We start from the raw sequence: 22447 nt of genomic DNA, 5'->3' as shown, positions 1-22447 counted from the left end.
GACTCTCCTCATCAGGCATTAAAATTAATCAGAGAATCCACACAGGAGAGAAACCTTATAGCTGTGATCAATGTGGGAAGAGTTTTGGTCAATCTGGAAAACTGACAGTACACCAGAGAATACACACAGGAGAGAAACCTTATAGCTGTGATCAATGTGGGAAGAGTTTCACTACATCAAGCATTCTGACTGTACACCACAGAAGACACACAGGAGAGAAATCTTATAGCTGTGATCAATGTGACAAGACATACTCTAATAAAAGATATCTGATTAAATATCAGAAAATACATGAAGGGGTTGTTTCATGATATCAATGAAATAATGTCACAATGTTTTAACATTGTAGAAGGAGTATATTAATGATGTCACAATGTAGAATGTTTTAACATTGTAGAAGGAGTATTTTAATGATGTCACAATGTAGAACCCAAAACGTTTGTCCCCTGTTCTATTGATTTCAACATGATATGGATATTAGCCTCAGGGGGAAAATCCAGGCTCTGAAATGGAAGAGTTACTATTTATGTGATTTAACAAAAAGTGACTAACCAAAAAAGAGTTGTGTTACAACAAAATATCTTATAGTTGTGGTCATTGGGAAGAGTTTTTCTCAATCTGACTCTGACTACACACCAGAGAACATACACAGGAGATAAACGTTATAGCTGTGACCAGAGATAATCTGATTTAAAGATCTAATCAAATATTAGAAAATACATACATGAAGGAGTTGTTTCATGATATCAATGAATTAATGTCACAATGTAGAATGTTTAAACATTGTAGTAGGAGTATATTAATGATGTCACAATGTAGAACCCTAAACGTTTGTCCCCTGTTCTATTGATTTCAACATGATATGGATATTAGCCTCAGGGGGAAAATCCAGGCTCTGAAATGGAAGAGTTACTATTTATGAGATTTAATAAAAAGTGATTAACAAAAAAAGAGTTGTGTTACACTTACCACGTTGGTGACACACTTGAATCAAAATGTATCTGGCTGTTTTCTACAAATTGTCCTCTAACCAGGGATGTACACATTATTCCCAGATTCCGTGTGGTTTTTGAGCTGTTAGTTTTAACAGGACGTGCAACCTCATCTCCCTCCTCTCGGCACAATTGATTTCAACACGTTATCGATGAGTTATGACAAATAAGTGTTGTGTTCCTTTGTTTAGGGACCCCTAAATTTAAATGCATCACTCCAAAATGTAGCTGACTGTCTTCTGCAGGTTGTCCTCTAACCAGTGAGGTAAAATATATCTCCATTTCCATGTGTTTTTTTTTTTGTTGTGTTAGTTTCAAGAGCAGGTTCAACCTGATTTCCCCCCAAATGGATATAAGATTTGTGTTTTTCGCTTAGCTAGTGCGTTGCTATGGATCTTTATTTATTTTGACTGCACGTTTTTCCGTATTGGAGATGAGTTTTGTTTGGGCTCGTTCCAAGGGGACGAGAGTTCTAGAAGCTAGTGGGATTTAGAAAGAGGAGAGTTCTAGAATCTAGTGAGTTTTAGGAAGACGAGTGTTCTAGAAGCTAGTGGGTTTTAGGAAGACGAGTGTTCTAGAAGCTAGTGGGATTTAGGATTCTATAGAAAGAAAAAGCAGAAACAAATAATACTATTGTATATTATTATTTAGAAATACGTGGTTTTTTCTTGTTTTTAATTGTTGACATCCAGTAGACACCATGTTTATATTGGTGAAGGTGAATCATTGTAGTTGATTATAATGTGAAATGGAAGTTGTTTTCTGTTGGTGGTGAGCAAACTTTTCCAACAAAAATATAGGATATATATGTTGTCTTAAGGTGTTACAGGCTTTGGTTTTTCCATTTATGTTTTGAGGTTGGACTTTAGCACGTCTAGCTCGTTAGCACGTCTAGCTCGTTAGCACGTCTAGCTCGTTAGCACGTCTAGCTCGTTAGCACATTTAGCACGTCTAGCTCGTTAGCACGTCTAGCTCGTTAGCACGTCTAGCTCGTTAGCACATTTAGCACGTCTAGCTCGTTAGCACGTCTAGCTCGTTAGCACGTCTAGCTCGTTAGCCCGTCTAGCTCGTTAGCCCGTCTAGCTCGTTAGCACGTCTAGCTCGTTAGCACGTAGGACGCACTGATTGGTGTCACCTCGTTAGTCAGTATGTGTTACACCTGTGCTGGCTTGTCCATCTCGTTAGTGGGAAGGTGTTTCACCTGAGCTGGTCCAGGTTCTATTTAAGAGTGTCTGGCCCAGTGCTCCAGTTGTCTTGATACATGTGGAGAGTCAACACCTTTAGTTGCTCCACCTTTTTGGTTTGCTTCCTGTCTTTAAGTTTGGTGTGGGTTTTTCTTTTGTTTGTCTCTTCTTGGGCAGATATAGTGGGTCTCATGGTGGGTGTCTTTTATGTCCCAGTTGTTGTTACTAGTCAACTTTCAGTGGACACTGTGAGAGCAAAATTGCAAGATTATGATATTATACTTGTATTGCATCAAATGGTTGTTTTATGCAACAGAATAGAGGGTTCTTATAACTATTGTGTCTGAGTGTTCTACTGAGGATGGGCCTCTGGGAGAAAACACTGACAGATTTACAATGTCTTTTGGGTTATAAAACCTAGAGAGACCGCATTCCAGAGTATGAGTTAATGTTTCTGTTCTATATGGTACCAGGGAGAGATGACCCCAGGGCCAGACCCTGGTCTCTACACAGAGTACTGTTTTTACAGCAGATACTCTCTGCTGAGAATTATAAGTATCTTTCATACAAATCTTAACCTTGTGACCCGTTCTATACATCTATTGTTCGTCCAGTAGGTTGAAAGGGCTATAAAAGACCTTTGTACTTTTGTCCCGTGGGTCCACCAGCCATCATTATCGTAGAGCACTCAATTGATTCACCCTGTATTTATGCGTTGTATTGACTTGCTCCCTTATTAATAAGTGAATAAAGATTTAGTTTAAGAATAACTCTGACTTGTGTGGTAAGTTTGTCTCCTCAATTGATATTAAAGAAATTAACAACCACATTTGACGATGGGGATGTGAATCTTGACTTGGTGACCGCTCCTGACGACCTGGGTAAATCGTGCACGAGGGATCCCTCAAACTTGGGATCTCAGGGAGACCACACTTCAGGAACAGAGCAAATGGACCCACTTTTGACCTGAGAGGCAGCGAGCCGAGTGGATACCACTTCTCAAACAGTTTTTAAAAGAAAGAGGTGAGCGAAACACGCAAAGTGGAGTTTTTAAAAAAGCCTCGTAGGCTCTGAGTGTGTTTTCCTGTGTGAAGGGGGCACCTTGGAGGTGTAAACAGGGCCCAGTCAGTAGGCACTGAGTGTGTATTCCTGTGTGGAGGTGTAAACAGGGCCCAGTCAGTAGGCTATGCGTGTGCATTACTGTGTGGAGGTGTAAACAGGGCCCAGTCAGGAGGCTCTGAGTGTGCATTCATGTGTGGAGGTGTAAACAGGGCCCAGTCAGGAGGCTCTGAGTGTGCATTCATGTGTGGAGGTGTAAACAGGGCCCAGTCGGCTATCTGGATGAACTGGATGAACAGTAGAATCTGTGTTTACTAGTTAAGACCATTTATGATATAGTATAAGATAGTAAGGTGCACCTGTAATTATTTTAAACCTGTAATTATTTTAAACCTAGACACCATTTTAGAAGTATTGAAAGATGTAAATGTATAAGTTACATTATCCTAGGAACTAACCATGAGATAGAAATGTGAAAATGTTCCTGCAGTTTAAAATATTGTTCAAAACAACTAATTGATTAGGTATGTTTGAGAATAGCATTGTGTGACTGTGATATGAGAGTTGTGTGACTGTGATATGAGAGTTGTGTGACTGTGGTATGAGAGTTGTGTGACTGTGATATGAGAGTTGTGTGACTGTGGTATGAGAGGTGTGACTGTGGTATGAGAGTTGTGTGACTGTGATATGAGAGTTGTGTGACTGTGATATGAGAGTTGTGTGACTGTGGAAATGAGTCTTAATCTGACGTTTGGATAGTAACATATAGAAATATGCTTAATCAAATGATTGAAATTTGGATAATAAATAATGATATTTTAGAAAGCAGCGGAAGGTCTATAGTTCCTGGGAGGCTTGATTTTGCCGTGGTCTCTGGGAGGTTAGAAAACCGTTGAGGATCCCATGGTCATTGTCCGGGAAACAAAAGTTTATTTTTGGTTCTGCTTTGAGTATGTTTGGAGAGCTGCTTCGTAGCTGTGGAGAGTCCTTGAAAAAGCAAATGGAATGGTTGTCGTGACTACCTAAGAATGTCTTATGTTTTCTATGGATTCTGTGAATATATGAAAATATGATGAATTGTATGTGTGTATAATCGATTACTAGAGATTTGATGAAGTAATACTGGGAATATAATTAGATACAATTTAAACAACCCATATGTAGACGAACGTAGGTTTTGAGTTGGTATCTTTAATGGATAATTTGACAAAGATGAGGTTTAAGCATTATTAAACAGTCTACAAAGTCTGGGCAGTTGTCTCAGAAACTGATGGGAGTGTGTCCACTTTAGGGGAAGTTACCCTAACGATGTAACTATAAAACGCTTATTGGACTTTCTCCGTCCAGGTACTACATTTGAAATAAAACTGCCCTTAAGGCCTGGGGGGGTTGTTCCCAGTATGAGAGGAGTTGCTAGATTTATTGAATAAACATTTTTCCATAAAGTTAGAGTGAACCAAGGTGGCTGACTAGCTGTTGATGTTGAAGGAGCGTCCCGTCCACTAGATTATACGTCACAGTGGCAGAATCACCTGAAAGACGCACATCGCCATCTGCTGACTGGAGTTGGTATCGCAGTTGAGAAAATACTTTCAGACAAAAAGCTAAAAAGCGACTACCCCTAAACACCAACGACTCCCTTTGAAAACGGGCGATGTGCCATCATTAACATTAATTATAGTGTAAAAATGTACTTCAAGTGTAGATAAATAGAATAACTTTGGTTATACCCACTCAGCACCGTGACGTCCATGGACGTTGAATTATGGGCGATATCAGGTCTGTCTGTTGTGGCCACTATTTCACCCCAAAATAGTCATCCCAAAATGTGCTGTGTATAACTATGTAAATGTCTCTCGGACAAGGTGACTTTTATCAATATACACTCTAAAAAGTAAAGGTTCCTGGAGTATCCTGTAGGGGTTCTTCAAATTGAAACTGTGGGGGAACCCCTAAAAGTTATTTGAAGAACATTTTGTGGGAACCCCTATAAGTTCTTCGAAGAACCTTTGGGTTTCATTTTTTAACTCCCTGTCCACGCTCCCTCCGAAAAAAAAATATTTTAATAACAATATTGACAATATTGATTTAAATAATTAATTGTTTATTTAGTGGCACCACAAATGTGAATTGATATTTACAAAACAATTTACCAAACAAAACACATTACAAAATTGCAACATTTCTGCAGACATGTCAGACCATAACAAATAATACATTTACGTTGTATAGTGCTTTTCATGACATTTAGAATTTATAAAATAATGATGTAAAATAAAAACAACATTAAAAATGAATCATAGGTAAACTAACAATATTGTAGACTTGATGCTAAATACAGATTTTTCAGCTTTAGTGTGTATATCGTATTCACTTAGTTATGTTAGGAAGTTTTCCATCTTTCTGACCGGCCCTGGTAACTTCACCCCAACTTTTCTTATCCCCAGAACACAGTAACTTAACAACATAAGTGTTTTTCTGACATTTTGGGGAAATTGAAGGGAAAATAAAAGTACAGCCGTAGCAGAGCCCCAAGACCCATGGGGACGTCCTCGAGGGCCTGGATGTTCTCCCCATCAAAGGCCAGCGGGATTTCACTCTCATGGTGAAATGGATTTCCACCGATGTGCAGTAAAGGAGTGAAGAGCAGTGAAATCTGTGTCAACAAAAGTAAGAAAAGATTAATACACATACAATTAACAAAGAACATAACAAATGTTCAGCTGTAGTTTTATATAAGTATGCACACCTATGTTTATGAAGAAACAGATGATTGGTGCATAGGCATACCTTGTCACGGACATAAAGGCCACTCGGGTCCTCATTGAAGAGTTTGGGCAAGAGCAGAATCGCTGCTGTGGTCTCCAGTCCTAGTAAAGTAAAGCAATGATCTTACTACACTTGCTAATTTCATTACAAAATACATTAGAGAAAGGGAAGAAATAAGAGCTGTTGTTGGCTTTATGGAAACGATATACAATATATGGGAAAGAATATAGTTGAGGAAATAATCCAAACCTAGTTGTGCCTAGTTAGGACATAACGTTAACTAGCTAGCTAACGGTACTGTACTGTAGCTCATACAACACCGACGGTCAAACCCGGCTTTCTAATATTTACGTTCATTAACTATAGTAACGTTATGGAAGATATTCACAGAAAACCATCACTGTCTTCGTTATTCATTATTAGTATGTTATATTATTATAATAAATGATTTCGAGACATATTCAGAGCCAAACATCAACCCAACTTAACCTTTTTAACTGTTGTCGCATCCAAACTTGTCACCATCGTTTTCAGTTGTAATTGCGAAGTTCCCGGAAGAAGTCCAGCAACAACGTAGGTTCCTCGATGAACCCACCTTCTAACAAGTTCTTTGAAGAAACTTTAAAAAAATAGAATAGTTAAATAGTATATGTCATATTAAATATATTACTCTATTGTTATCATATAGAAACATCATGGAATATTGTACATCATTAAATATATTACTCTATTGTTATCATATAGAAACATCATGGAATATTGTACATCATTAAATATATTACTCTATTGTTATCATATAGAAACATCATGGAATATTGTACATCATATTAAATATATTACTGTATTGTTATCATATAGAAACATCATGGAATATTGTACATCATATTAAATATATTACTCTATTGTTATCATATAGAAACATCATGGAATATTGTACATCATATTAGCATCAACATACATTATTGTTTCATTCAATTTCACATAATAAGGATATTTAATATTCAAGTTCAGAAGTCAGAACCCATCACCTGCTATGTAAAAGAGACAGAAGAATGCACAATGGTCAATGCTATCTGGGATCCTTGGGACATCTCTACCCTAAACCCTAACCTTAACCCCTACCTTAACCATTTTAAATGCCAACTTCAAAACGGGCTAGGGACGTCCCAAGGATGTATCTCTACCTGAAAATACATGATCTAAGTGATTTATAGATGGTATTCAGCAGTCATAAAGCCTCATTTACTTTAATGAACTACTAAAATAGTGATTTTGTCAGACAGCATAGACAGCAGCTCTACACTTTATTGACTGACTGATCCATTCATCCTTCCATCCCTCCTCAGCCTTCCTCTCCTCTGAAGACCCAGTGAGGGTGGAGCTCAGTCAGAGAGCTGTTGAGGGACTGGTTAGGAAGAACACTTCTACAGCCAGAGAGGTGAGAGGTCACACATGGTTTAGATGGTAAATATTTATGTCCCCTTAGAGGTTCATCACATCAGCAAAAGGGAATATGTTCCATCATCCATGTTTATTTACATTAGTGCAAATTGTCCACTGATATTGGTGTAATTTCTCACCCCTTTTGGCTGTATGAAAGTTAATTTCCCCTCAGGCACACACATTTGTTCTTTGATATTATGAAGGTCATTTGTGTCAAATGTACCTTTCCCCACTCCTTCACGCCATCTCTTTACATTGCTGATGCATATTCAGTGGCCTGGCTGCATCCAGACTATGCCAAAGGCCCATCCTGGTAGATCTGAACCTAATGCAGCTTGGAGTGATCTGATAAAAGAAGTCACATTTAGGTGCCATGTGTAACTGAGGCCCTAGATGCTCCATATCCATTACTTTGAGTGTTTTATATAATATGACTAAATGTGTTTCTGTGTTGCAGGGGCAGGCAAGAAATGGAACAGCAAGGCCACAGAACATGACATAAGCAGAGCTGTGGGAGACCACCTCAAGCCCCTGGTAGAGCCGGGGGTGGTGTTTACCACTCCACCACGCCTTCAGCAGGCTGGAAAAGTGGGATTGATCTGGTTGATCCATTTGTTTGTTTCCGTTTCCAGTAGTTGAATCCTTTGATGTAAACATTTCATTTTCAACAAATTAACTGGGTTGGTTGAAAAGTGATACTAAATGTACATATCATGTACATATCATGCACTATTTTGAGATAGTGGAAGAAATACTGAATTTATACTAAGATGGACCAAGATACTTGTTGCTTTTGCACAGATTTGTTCATTGGTTTGACAAGAGTCTGTTGATTGTCAGTCATTGGGTTCATTTGTTTTACAATATGTTGAAATCAAATCAAGCTTTATTTATACAGCACATTTCAGACATGGATGCAACACAATGGTTTTACAGGAAAAAACAAATAAATGAAAATAAACAAATATATGATAAAAAACAGAAGACTAACAATTCAAAGACTAGTGATCATTCTAAGGAAATGCCATTGATTAAAATATTAACAATTGGATGCAACATCCAACCCAAAATATCGTTTTACTACATTGTTTGTAGTTGTACATTGTTTACATTCCCCATCAAGAAAAATCTAAAATGTTGCTCAAACAGAAGAGGGAACTAACAACAACCACAACTAAACAGGTGGGGTTTTAGGAGGGGCTCTGAAAGACACTATGGGGGTGTCCACTGGAAGTTGACTAGTAACAACAACTGGGACCTAAAAGACACCCACCATGAGACCCACTAAATCTGCCCCAGAAGAGAAAAACAAAAGAAAATCCCACACCAAACTTAAAGACAGGAAGCAAACCAAAAAGGTGGAGCAACTAAAGGTGTTGACTCTCCACATGTATCAAGACAATTGGAGCACTGGGCCAGACACTCTTAAATAGAACCTGGACCAGCTCAGGTGAAACACCTTCCCACTAACGAGATGGACAAGCCAGCACAGGTGTAACACATACTGACTAACGAGGTGACACCAATCAGTGCGTCCTACGTGCTAACGAGCTAGACGTGCTAACGAGCTAGACGTGCTGACGAGCTAGACGTGCTAACGAGCTAGACGTGCTAACGAGCTAGACGGGCTAACGAGCTAGACGGGCTAACGAGCTAGACGGGCTAACGCGCTAGACGTGCTAACGGGCTAGACGTGCTAACGAGCTAGACGGGCTAACGAGCGAGACGTGTCAACAATTAAAAACAAGAAAAACACATTTCTAAATAATAATATAAAGAAATATTTTTTAATCCTTTTTCTTACTATAGAATCCTAAAACTCACTAGCTTCTAGAACTCTCATCTTCCTAAAACTCACTAGCTTCTAGAACTCTCATCTTCCTAAAACTCACTAGCTTCTAGAACTCTCGTCTTCCTAAAACTCACTTGCTTCTAGAACTCTCGTCCCCTTGGAACGAACCCAAACAAAACTCATCTCCAATACAGAAAAACGTGCAGTCAAAATAAATTGTAATCCATGGTAATGCACTGACAAAACACACATCTTGTTGACTGCCCACCCATGAGACAATCAGCAACCAAGTTGTCCTTACCACAGACATGTCTGATTTCAAGAGGAAACTCCTGCAATATCCGTAGTAACTTTCCACCTCACTGCGGAGCTTCTCTCTCTTCTCAGGGTTCACTAGATAGGGATGTTGTTGGATCAGGGCCCAGTCCCCAATGTCATGCTCTAGTACATTTGGGTTGGCACATCAGAATGAATCCTGATATTCTAAAAGCAGGGCAGCAATGTCAATATAATTGTACCAAAAATTATCAGTTGGTTGCATAAATAATTATGATTACTAAATCTTACATGAATATTAAACATGAAATATAAAAACCAAATGTACACCCCTTTGTTAATATGTATTAGCAATAATTCACTTAATGGTGAGGCATAAAATGTATTTTTTGTCAGGATTAATGTTTGAGTCATGCTTCTTCAGTAGTGGAATAAAGACAATTAGTACTTGAATGTTGTAAATAAATACTGGAGTGATGTAGGATTGTTCATATAATTGATTATATACCAATTTATTATACTGCGACTATGTGTATAGGCTGTAAGTATGTTGAAATTAAATTGTTTTCTATTCAACTTTCACTTTCAACTAAAACCAAACTTATATTGTACATCGGGCATAGTCTTATTTTCAACGACATTGTGCTAGGTGAGATATCCCCAATGTCACAGTTTAAACGTGTCCAAATCAATAGTCCAAATGCAGAAACAGTTTGTGATAAATTGAAAACCTAAACATAAAATGTGCTATGTAGACATACAAACATCTGCCACAATAATCATATTACTTGTATTATTTAAAACAAGCACCTTATAAAACTGTACAAGCACCAAAAACGCTGTTGTTTTGACAAGTAGCAATAAATCACTGATATCGATTAGGGGGGAAATCAGAATGTACGTGTTGTTGAAACTAACACAACTAAAAAATAAACATATGGAAATGGAAGATGTATTTTCCCTCACTAGAGGACAACCTGAAGAAGACAGTCAGCTACATTTTGGAGTGATGCATTTAAATGTAGGGGTCGCTAAACAAAGGAACACAACACTTATTTGTCATCACTCATTAATATCATGTTGAAATCAATTGTACAACAGGAGGGAGATGAGGTTGCACGTCCTGTTAAAACTAACAGCTCAAAAACCACACGGAATCTGGGAATAATGTGTACATCCCTGGTTAGAGGACGATTTATAGAAAACAGCTAGCTACATTTTGAAGTGTTGCATTTTGATTCCAGTGGGTCACCAACGTGGTAAGTGTAACACAACTCTTTTTTTTGTTAGTCACTTTTTGTTAAATCACATAAATAGTAACTCTTTCATTTCAGAGCCTGGATTTTCCCCCTGAGGCTAATATCCATATCATGTTGAAATCAATAGAACAGGGGACAAACGTTTAGGGTTCTACATTGTGACATCATTAAAATACTCCTACTACAATGTGACATTAATATCATGAAACAACTCCATGTATTTTCTGATATTTGATCAGAGATCTTTTATCAGATTATCTCTGGTCACAACTAAGAGGTTTCTCTCATGTGTGTGTTCTCTTGTGTACAGTCAGACTGCTAGATTGACTAAAACTCTTCCCACATTGAACACAGCTATAAGGTTTCTCTCCTGTGTGTGTTCTCCGGTGTAGAGTCAGATTGCTAGATGAAACATGACTCTTCCCACATTGACCACAGCTATAAGGTTTCTCTCCTGTGTGTGTTCTCTGGTGTAGAGTCAGATTGCTCGATGTAGTAAATCTCTTCCCACATTGATCACAGCTATAAGGTTTCTCTCCTGTGTGTGTTCTCTGGTGCACTGTCAGATCTCCAGATTGACCAAAACTCTTCCCACATTGATCACAGCTATAAGGTTTCTCTCCCGTGTGTGTTCTCTGGTGTAATGTCAGATGGGCAGATCGAACAAAACTCTTCCCACAAAAATCACAGATATAAGATTTCTCTCCTGTGTGTGTTCTCTGGTGCACTGTCAGAGCTCCAGATTGACCAAAACTCTTCCCACATTGAACACAGCTATAAGGTTTCTCTCCTGTGTGTGTTCTCTGGTGTTGAGTCAGATGGCCAGATGTGGTAAAACTCTTCCCACATTGATGACAGCTATAAGGTTTCTCTCCTGTGTGGATTCTCTGATGAATTTTAATGCCTGATGGGGAGGTGAATCTCTTCCCACAGTCAGAGCAGCAGTGAGTTCTCTTCCCTGTGGGTCTCTGCTGGTGTTTATTGAGGTGTTCTGATCTGGAGAGACTCTTCTCTTCCTCGTCAGCATCATGATGTTGTTGAGGCTCCCCAGAGGATCCACGAATGTCCCGTATCTCTCCTGTGTGAACAACAAAGTCAGACAGATGGTTAAAGGCCCACAACAGCAGAATCCACTGTAAAAGGATGATGCCAACAGCATAGCCATGATGTTGTACAACAATTGACGTCTGTAATGAATGTTAAAATTATTTGACAACTGTCTTAAAATGAGCAAGAATAGTCATATTTAGTCTTGTTTTCACATTAGTAGTAACATCGATGATTGTAGGCTAGAAATAAATTATTAAAGTTGTTGAAACTCTAAGCAGTGTGCCAGACGACTTTCGCTCTCCAATATAGGCCCCTTTCTGTGTTTGCTAAAATTGCGGCACGAGGGCAATGCGCACACAATTTGATTGCAGAAACTCCTCCCTGCTAATGAGGAAACCGCTAGTTATGGATGTAGTATATCTGGTAATGAGGAAACCACTAGTTATGGATGTAGTATATCTGGTAATGAGGAAACCACTAGTTATGGATGTAGTATATCTGGTGATGAGGAAACCACTAGTTATGGATGTAGTATATCTGGTAATGAGGAAACCACTAGTTATGGATGTAGTATATCTGGTAATGAGGAAACCACTAGTTATGGATGTAGTATATCTGCTAATGAGGAAACCACTAGTTATGGATGTAGTATATCTGCTAATGAGGAAACCACTAGTTATGGATGTAGTATATCTGCTAATGAGGAAACCACTAGTTATGGATGTAGTATATCTGGTAATGAGGAAACCACTAGTTATGGATGTAGTATATCTGGTAATGAGGAAACCACTAGTTATGGATGTAGTATATCTGGTAATGAGGAAACCACTAGTTATGGATGTAGTATATCTGGTAATGAGGAAACCACTAGTTATGGATGTAGTATATCTGGTAATGAGGAAACCACTAGTTATGGATGTAGTATATCTGGTAATGAGGAAACCACTAATTATGGATGTAGTATATCTGGTAATGAGGAAACCACTAGTTATGGATGTAGTATATCTGGTAATGAGGAAACCACTAGTTATGGATGTAGTATATCTGCATGGAGCAAAAATGGTGAGCAAAGATTTTGGTTTTTCACAAGGTATTCTGAATATTACAAAGAAAGATCAGGAGTGCTACTCAAGGAAACAGGAAGCTCTGTTGTCTATTCACTAATTCACCACAGTGGGGAAACTTACAGGCTGCCAGCAAAAACAGCCTCCATTTCCAGGTTGCTTATGAGTATATTTCACACTACTTTGGATTATAATTGTTAGGCTCATTTGAATGTCCTGCTTAATATAATGTGTTGTCGCAAATCAACTGCTTTATACTTTAAAAAAAACACTTCAACCAGTAAAATGCTCCTTGACTAGCTTTGCTACCAGTCTGTCAATGAGCGTTTGTAAAATAAATGTACCCAAATTGGCCCATAACGTCACCTAACAATAACATAGACCTACTGTAGGACCCATAACTTCACCTAACAATAACATAGACCTACTGTAGGACCCATAACTTCACCTAACAACAACATAGACCTACTGTAGGACCCATAACTTCACCTAACAATAACATAGACCTAGGACTATAAATCATTAAATATTTCAGGTGAAACATGGAAACTAAAATGTCTTTGTCATGACATTTCATAACCTGATCACCAGATAATTGTGTGAATAATCCCACTAGGCTACTCTGTAATGGGTTGTCATTCTAAATGTCCTGAATAAAGGAAAATATCTCTGTGTATTGTACAATAGCCTATCCATCAAGGAACAGTTCTCTACACATTATGAGCTAAGTATCTCTGTGTCCAGACAGACTAATGAGACCCTACTGTAAATCAAGCAGACAATAACACTTTATAAACATCAATTTGTTAGGGATGTTGGATCCAACGTGGAGCACAGCATAACTGTCTTTACCTGAGTAATGAATGAAGAAGCACTTTGGTTGTTGTTGCATGTCGTGATGTTTGTCATGTGACTGTCATTCAGAAAATGATTTCCTGGATCAGCTGATAATAGTTGAACATGTGACTGTAACTAAACAGCTACAGTATTAAGAATTATGTGTAATTATTGAAGAACTGTGTTAATGACAGTATCCATTTGGGTGTCGTCAATAAAGTTAAGGTGACTCTCGGTTAGAACCATTGGATTTGCAAACTCTGAAATGATTTAGGATTTCTGTGCCCATGAAAACTGTTTTCCCAGTGTAACATAAGGAGACACTAAATGTTACGTAGGTAGAGAGCATTTCAAAGATCTGAATACAGAAAACCGTCCTAAAATGACAATAACCTAAACCACAAGGCCAAATCTACACTGGAGGAGCTTACCAAGATGACATTGAATGTTCCTGAGTGGCCTAGTTACAGTTTGGACTTAAATCGTCTTGAAAGTCTATGGCAAGACTTGAAAATGTTTTGTGTCCTTGTTTTATAAGATAGTATTCACTGTATTTACTGGTGTTAACCAGATCAATGTCCCTGTTTTATTAGATAGTACTCACTGTATTTACTGGTGTTAATCAGATCAATGTCCCTGTTTTATAAGATAGTACTCACTGTATTTACTGGTGTTAATCAGATCAATGTCCCTGTTTTATAAGATAGTACTCACTGTATTTACTGGTGTTAATCAGATCAATGTCCCTGTTTTATAAGATAGTACTCACTGTATTTACTGGTGTTAATCAGATCAATGTCCCTGTTTTATAAGATAGTACTCACTGTATTTACTGGTGTTAATCAGATCAATGTCCCTGTTTTATAAGATAGTACTCACTGTATCAGTTCTCCAGTCTTCTCTTCTTCGTCCTCCTCTAATGTGACAGTAATCTCCCCCTCTTCATCCTTCGTTCCAAAAACGTCTTCAACTTCTTTCACTTCATCCTCCACTCCAAAAACTGCATCTTCCTCCTCTTCTTTCACAGTAACATCCTCCTCCTCTTTCACTCTGAAGGTGTCTTTCTCTGTAACGTCTTTATCTTCTTCTTTCACTGTAACAGCCTCACCCTCTACTTCTTGTTTTACTGTGACAGCCTCCTCTTCCTTCTCCTCTTTCACGACAATGTTCAGCCCCAGAGCTTCTTTCTCCGTCCAGCAGACCTCCTCTTCTTTAGCAGGAGGAGAGTAGTTTAGTGAACTCATGGTCGGGGATAATAGCTAGTTAGCATTAGCGACTAGACTAGTGCTAACTTAACCAGCCAGCTAGTTGACTTACAACGTAAATATTACATTTAATGGGGTAGCTAGTTGTTTCCACATAACTACGTTTAATGTATAGTGGCAAATACAACACGAATTTGTCCAAAGAACTTGAATGTTCCGACTTTGTTGGCTAGCGAGCTACCGAGGTGGCTGCAGTTGTTGAAGAAGCGTTCCGTCCACTAGATTATACGTCACACTAGAAACATCGCCTGAAAGACACATATCGCCATCTGCTGTCTGGAAGGAGGAAACGCAGTTGAGGAGGGAAAACTATTTTTTATTCTTCATTGAATTATAATATTATAAAGCAGTTTAGGGAAACGTTTTTCCTTCTTCATTAAATAACAATATTATATCAACACGTGCAAAGAGCAACAAGTGTTGTTTGATTAGTTCAGATTTTTTATGAGAATTTAAAACAAACTTAACCTCTACTCCACATCTGTATTTCTGATTCAGTCAAATAACTAGATATCAAAATAAGCACCTAGTTATTAATAGCCTTGATAAAGATGAGCAAAAATTACTGTATAAAATAAATCAACTTTACCCACTACCAGGATATTTTAGCCCAAAACCTGGTTACCTCTCTGCTAGGAGGCTGAAACTTGGCCATAAGTGGATCTTCCAGCAAGACACATCAACATCCACAAAGAAATGGTTAATTGGGCATAAAATCAAAAATGTTCTATGGCCATCTCAGTCTTTGGACTTGAACTCCATTGTGTTCCCTGTGGCTCAGTTGGTAGAGCATGGTGTTTGCAACGCCAGGGTTGTGGGTTCGATTCCCACGGGGGGGCAGTACAAAAAAAATGCATGAATTGAAATGTATGTATTCACTACTGTAAGTCGCTCTGGATAAGAGCGACTTACAGTAGTGAATACATACATTTCAATTCATGCATTTTTTTTTGTACTGGCCCCCCCACAACCTGGAGGTGTAACAATACATCATATAGATGTATATAATGAACAGACTAGGTCTATAATGCTCCTACATGGTGTAACAATACATCATGTAGATGTATATAATGAACAGACTAGGTCTATACTGCTCCTACATGGTGTAACAATACATCATGTATGAACAGACTAGGTCTATACTGCTCCTACATGGTGTAACAATACAGTGCATTCGGAAAGTACTCAGACCCCGTCACTTTTTCCACATTTTGTTACGTTACAGCCTTATTCTAAAATATTTTTTTTAAATACTGAATTGACACACAATACCCCATAATGACCTCACAATACCCCATAATGACAAAGCAATACCCCATAATGACAAAGGAAATACATTATATATATTTCTTTGCTCATTTATTAAAATAATAAACTGAAAAATATGCATAAGTATTCAGACCGTTTACTACGTACTTTGTTGAAACACCTTTGGCAGCGATGACAGCCTCCAGTCTTCATGGGGATGACGTTACAAGTTTCTACCATTCTTCTCTCAAACTCTGTCAGATTGGATGGGGAGCTTTGCTACACAGCTATTTTCAGGTCTCACCAGAGATGTTAGATTGGGTTCAAGTCCGGGCTGGTTCACTCAAGGTTATTCAGCGACTTGTCCCAAAGCCATTTCCTACACTGTCTTGGCTGTGTGCTTAGGGTCATTGTCCTGTTGGAAGGTGAACCTTCGCCCCAGTCTGAGGCCCTGAGTGCTCTGGAGCAGGTTTTCATCAAAGAGCTCTCTGTACTTTGCTCCATCCATCTTTCCCTCGATCCTGACTAGTATCCCAGTTCCTGCCGCTGAAAAACATCCTCACAGCCTGATGCTGTGCCAGGTTTACGCAAGATGTGATGCTTGGCATTCAGGCCAAAGACTTCAATCTTGGTTTCATCAGACCAGAGAATCTTGTTTATCATGGTCTGAGAATCCTTTAGGTGCCTTTTTGGCAAACTCCAAGCAGGCTGTCATGTGCCTTTTACTGAGGAGTGCCTTCCGTCTGGCCACTCTACCATAAAGGCCTGATTGGTGGAGTGCTACAGAGATGGTTGTCCTTCTGGAAGGTTCTCCCATCCCCACAGAGGAACTCTGTAGCTCTGTCAGAGTGACCATTGGGTTCTTGGTCACCTCCCTGACCAATGCCCTTCTCTCCCGATTGCTCAGTTTGGCCGTGCGGCCAGCTCTGGGAAGAGTCTTGGTGGTTCCAAACTTCTTCCATCAAAGAATCATGGTGACCACTGTGTTCTTGGGGACCTCCAATGCTACAGACATTTTTTGGGACCATTCCCCAGATCTGTGCCTTGACACAATCCTGTCTCGGAGCTCTATGGACAATTTCTTCGACCTCATTGCTTGGTGTTTGCTCTGACGTGCATTGTCAACTGTGGGACCTTATATAGACAGGTATAATCATAAACAATATTATTTCATGTGGCATAAACAAAAACACAAATTCTCAATCAAAAATATAAGTCAGAACACAGCGCCTTTATTCTCTCATGTGATTTCAGGTTCTGTGACTGGGAAAATGTCCTTCCACACAGAGAGAGATGTGGTAGGGCTTTTTTGGTGTGTGTCTTCTTATGCTCCTTCAGGCTGCTTAACCAGGTAAAACGCTTTCCACACTGGGAGCATTGGAAAGGCTTTTATCCTGTGTATTCTCTCATGCTCTTTTAACGGACCTTTCTTAGCAAAACTCTTTCCACACTGGGAACAATGGAAAGGCTTTTCTCCTGTGTGCATCCTCTCGTGAGCTTTTAGGTGCCCTGTCTGAGTAAAACTCATTCCACAGTGGGAACAGTGATAAGGCTTTTCTCCAGTGTGTATTCTCTCATGCCTTTTCAGGTTAGCTAAAACGCTAAAAGTCTTTTCACAATGGGAACATTGGAAAGACTTTTCTCCTGTGTGTGTCCTCTCATGAGCTTTTAGGTACCCTAAATGAATAAAACTCTTTTCACAGTGGGAACATTGGAAAGGCTTTTCTCCTGTGTGTATTCTCTCATGAGCTTTTAGGTCCCCTAACTGAATAAACCTCTTTTCACAGTGGGAACAGTGGTAAGGCCTTTCTCCTGTGTGTATTCTCTCATGCCTTTTCAGGTTAGCTAACACGGCAAAACTCTTTTCACACTGGGAACATTGGAAAGGCATTTCTCCGGTGTGTAGTTTCGCATGCTTTTTTAGGTTTCCTATTAGAGTAAAACTCTTTCCACAATGGGAACATTGGAATGGCTTTTCTCCTTTGTGTATTCTCTCATGCTCTTTTAATTGCCCTTTCTTAGTAAAACTTTTTCCACACTGGGAACATTGGAAAGGCTTTTCTCCTGTGTGTATCCTCTCATGAGATTTTAGGTGCCCTGTCTGAGTAAAACTCATTCCACAGTGGGAACAGTGATAAGGCTTTTCTCCTGTGTGTATTCTCTCATGCCTTTTCAGGTTAGCTAACATGGTAAAACTCTTTCCACACTGGGAACATTGGAAAGGCTTTTTTCCTGTGTGTGTCTTCTCATGCAGTTTTAGGTTCCTTAACCAGCAAAAACTCTTTTCACAGTGGGAGCAGTGGTGTTGTCTCTCTGGTTTGGGCGTCTCTGGGTCTGGTTCCCCTGAAGGACTCTTCCCGCTGTCAGAGTGAGAGTCTGGTTTCTCTCCTGCCAAAGACAAACAGAGAATCCCGTTAAACAGAGACCTGAATGAAATCTCCACAAGATAAAACTGTCTTCCTATGAGGTTTAATCCAGACTAGATCCCTCAATAAAAGAGCAGAACTGGTCATCACAGAGTGGCTGTAGTGCTTTGTAGGCTGGGTAAATCCATTTGAATTCAATACATTTTTGGCAGCATCCCTTTTGAGTTAAAAAAAGCTTTCCTTACATGTTTGCCTATGGAAGAAGTGGTAAGAAAGTGACTTCATGTAACTGAATGTAAAAACATTCATGAGATATACAGTTGTAAGTGTATATACAGTACCAGTCAAAAGTTTGGACACACCTACTCATTCAAGGGTTATAATTATTTGTTTTACCATTTTCTACATTGTAGAATAATAGTGAAGACATCAAACTATGAAATAACACATAAGGAATCATGTAGTAACCAAAGAAGTGATAAACAGTTCAAAATATATATTTGATTTTTCAAAGTAGCCACCCTTTGCCTTGATGACAGCTTTGCACACTCTTGGCATTCTCTCAACCAGCTTCACCTGGAATGCTTCTTCAATAGTCTTGAAGGAGTTCCCACATATGCTGAGCACTTGTTGGCTGCTTTTCCTTCACGCTGCGGTCCAACTCATCCCAAACCATCTCAATTGGGTTGAGGTCGGGTGATTGTGGAGGCCAGGTCATCTGATGCAGCACTCCATCACTCTCCTTCTTGCTCAAATAGCCCTTACACAACCTGGAGGTGTGTTGGGTCATTGACCTGTTGAAAAACAAATGATCGTCCCACTAAGCGCAAACCAGATGGGATGGCGTATCGCTTCAGAATGCTGTGGCAGCCAGACAGGTGTGTGTCTTTCCAAATCACGTCCAATCAAGCTGTAGAAACATCTCAACGATGATCAATGGAAACAGTATGCACACCTGAGCTCAATTTCGAGTCTCATAGCAAAGGGTCTGAATACTTATTTAAATAAGGTATTTATGTTTCTTATTTTTAATAAATGTGACATTTTTTCTCCAAACCTATTTTCTCTTTGTCATTATGGGGTATTGTGATGCCATTATGGGGTATTGTGATGTGATTATGGGGTATTGTGTGTAGACTGATGAGGATTCTTATTTATTTAATCCATTGTAGAATAAGGCTGTAACGTAACACAATGTGGAAAGACTTAAGTGGCAAAAAAAGGGGTTAAAGACATGTATCTCTCAGATATAGGACAGACACTTCAGAACAAACTTCCTTTGGATGTTTTGGGGGACTGTTGTTCCATGTTGTGAATGTTATGCAATGCGTTAGTATGGGCTATAGCAGTATGGCCAAATATTGTTTTACATAAAATAACTTTTGAATATTTCTTTATTGATACTTCTATGGGTCTTAAAGTTCAAAATCAAATAGCAAAATTATCCTTGGTATAACCTTCTTAAAACAGTTTTTAAATTGTCAATACTGCCCCCTAGCCCCAACAGGTTAACCTGTTGAGGACAGACGTTCCATTTTGTGACAAGAAAATTCCAAATATTCCATTACCATACTTAGAAGCATGTCAAACGCTGTTTAAAATCAATTTTTATGCTTTTTTTCTCGTAAAATAGCAATAATATTCCAACCGGGCAACGTTGTATTCATTCAAAGGCTGAAAGAAAAAAATGGAGTAGTCTCATGACCGCGCATCTCCAGTGTCACTGTCCCCAGGCTGACCACTTACAAATTCTCCTGCTGTTCTTCGCCCAGAGACAGCAGACACCCCATTCCACTTTCTGGCGGCTTTAGAGAGCCAATGGGAGCCTTAGAAAGTGTCACGTTACAGCACAGATGCTGTATTTTCGATAGAGATGCAACAGAAGGAGAACAAATTGTCAGACAGGGCACTTCCTGTATGGAATCTTCTCAGGTTTTGGCCTGCCATATGGATTCTGTTATACTCACAGACACCATTCAAACAGTTTTAGAAACTTTAGAGTGTTTTCTATCCAAATCTACTAATTATATGCATATTCTAGTTTCTGGGCAGGAGTAGTAACCAGATTAAATCGGGTACGTTTTTTATCCGGCCGTGAAAATACTGCCACCTATCCCAAAGAAGTTTTAAAACAGTTCCATATAGCTTAGAGGAACCTCCCCCCTCAGACAGGGCTTAGACTGTAAAACTATAATTTAGATCTGATGATCGGTGGAACAAGGACATCCTCAGACAGTTTTACAGTCTAAGCCCTGTCTGAGGATGTCCTTGTTCCACCGATCATCAGATCTAAATTATAGTTTTACAGTCTAAGCCCTATCATTTTGATCTTATGATCGGTGGGACAAGGACATCCAAGCCGGCCAAACCCTCCCCTAACCTGGACGACGCTGGGCAAATTGTGTGCCGCCTCATGGGTCTCCCGGTTGCGGCCGGCTGCGACACAGTCCGGGATCGAACCCGGATCTGTAGTGCGATGCAGAGCTGCGCCACTCGGGAGGCTGTTGATACCTAGCACTACCTATTATATTTGTTAGCACCACTCGGGAGGCTGTTGATACCTAGCACTACCTATTATACTTGTTAGCACCACACGAGAGCGAAGCTAGCGTGGTTATCCACATGTTTTACCAATAGTATAAATGCCCCGTTACCTGCAAGCTCTTCCTCAACAACAATGCAGTATTCAATATCAAAAGTAAAGAAATGTTTTAAAATGCAGGGAACCAAGACTAAAGATTCTATTTTAAACATAAATCTTATCAAACTTATCAAACTCGCGTGGTGCAGTTGAGTTGTGGGTGTCAGAAATAATGTAGCTATTTTTACAGCAGGAATTCTGATAAATAAGTTGTAGCTGTGACGAGGGCTTAACCACTCACTGGCCAATGAAAACATGTTCCCAACCTTTTCATGTGGTTGCATCAAGTTGTGTCTTTACGGTGTTTGATGTTGTGTTGTCATAACCTCCGGGAGGAGAGCATGGATGTTTATCCTGGGAGATTCCATGCCAGCGGAGCCTGGAAATATTTGTCAGAACAATCCGAGATATCAAAAATATTTTCAGGCTATTTTCAGGCTAGGCTGCTGTGTGTGTGTGTGTGTGTAATGTGAAGATAGTCAAGAAGCTCCCGACGAACAGTTCTTGTGCTGACGTTGCTTCCAGAGGCAGTTTGGAACTCGGTAGTGAGTGTTGCAACTGAGGACAGACGATTTTTACATGCTACGCGCTTCAGCACTCAGCGGTCCCGTTCTGTGAGCTTGTGTGGCCTACCACTTCGCGGCTGAGCCATTGTTGCTCCTAGACGTTTCCACTTCACAATAACAACACTTACAGATGACCGGGGCAGCTCAAGCAGGGCAGAAACTAGATAAACTGACTTGTTGGAAAGGTGGCATCCTATGACTGTGCCACATTGAAAGTCACTGAGCTCTTCAGTAAGGCCATTCTACTGCCAATGTTTGTCTGTGGAGATTGCATGGCTGTGTGCTCGATTTTATACACCTGTCAGCAACGGGTGCGGCTGAATTAGCCGAATGTAAACTTAAGTTAACAAAAAATTTATTGGTTCTGCAATGTTGAAAATCCTATAAGATGTGGAGAACATCAGTTTCAACTTATTTTAGAAGAAATGGGTCATTATTTAAGAAAAGTGCAACGGTGCCAATATGTTTATCTGCAAATGTATCCAATCAAATTAATTTAGCAATATTCAAATCATATATCAAATCCAATTCAAGAGGTTAAGGTTGGAATCAAGAAATGCAAAATTCCATTAATCTATATAACAACTTAATAGACTATCAAATCAAATCTTATGTCACATGCACTGAATACAACAC

At 39.3% G+C, this 22447-nt stretch overlaps 1 protein-coding gene across 1 annotated transcript; it reads right to left on the bottom strand.

Annotated features, from left to right (window-relative positions):
• Window positions 1–17450: 17450 nt before the first annotated feature.
• On the bottom strand, window positions 17451–18564 carry LOC115148403 (zinc finger protein 501-like; the record flags this gene model as incomplete). The annotated part of the gene is made up of 1 exon (XM_029690289.1): window positions 17451–18564. A coding segment is annotated over one exon (1002 nt), but the record flags the coding sequence as incomplete, so codon positions are not given.
• Between the last annotated feature and the right edge of the window lie 3883 nt (window positions 18565–22447).

The sequence above is a fragment of the Salmo trutta genome, chromosome 15 (genome assembly GCF_901001165.1).
Source record: "Salmo trutta chromosome 15, fSalTru1.1, whole genome shotgun sequence".
NCBI classification, from domain to species: domain Eukaryota; kingdom Metazoa; phylum Chordata; class Actinopteri; order Salmoniformes; family Salmonidae; genus Salmo; species Salmo trutta.
The sequence above is the reverse complement of the archived record's forward strand: the minus strand, read 5'-3'. Positions and strand labels throughout refer to the sequence as shown.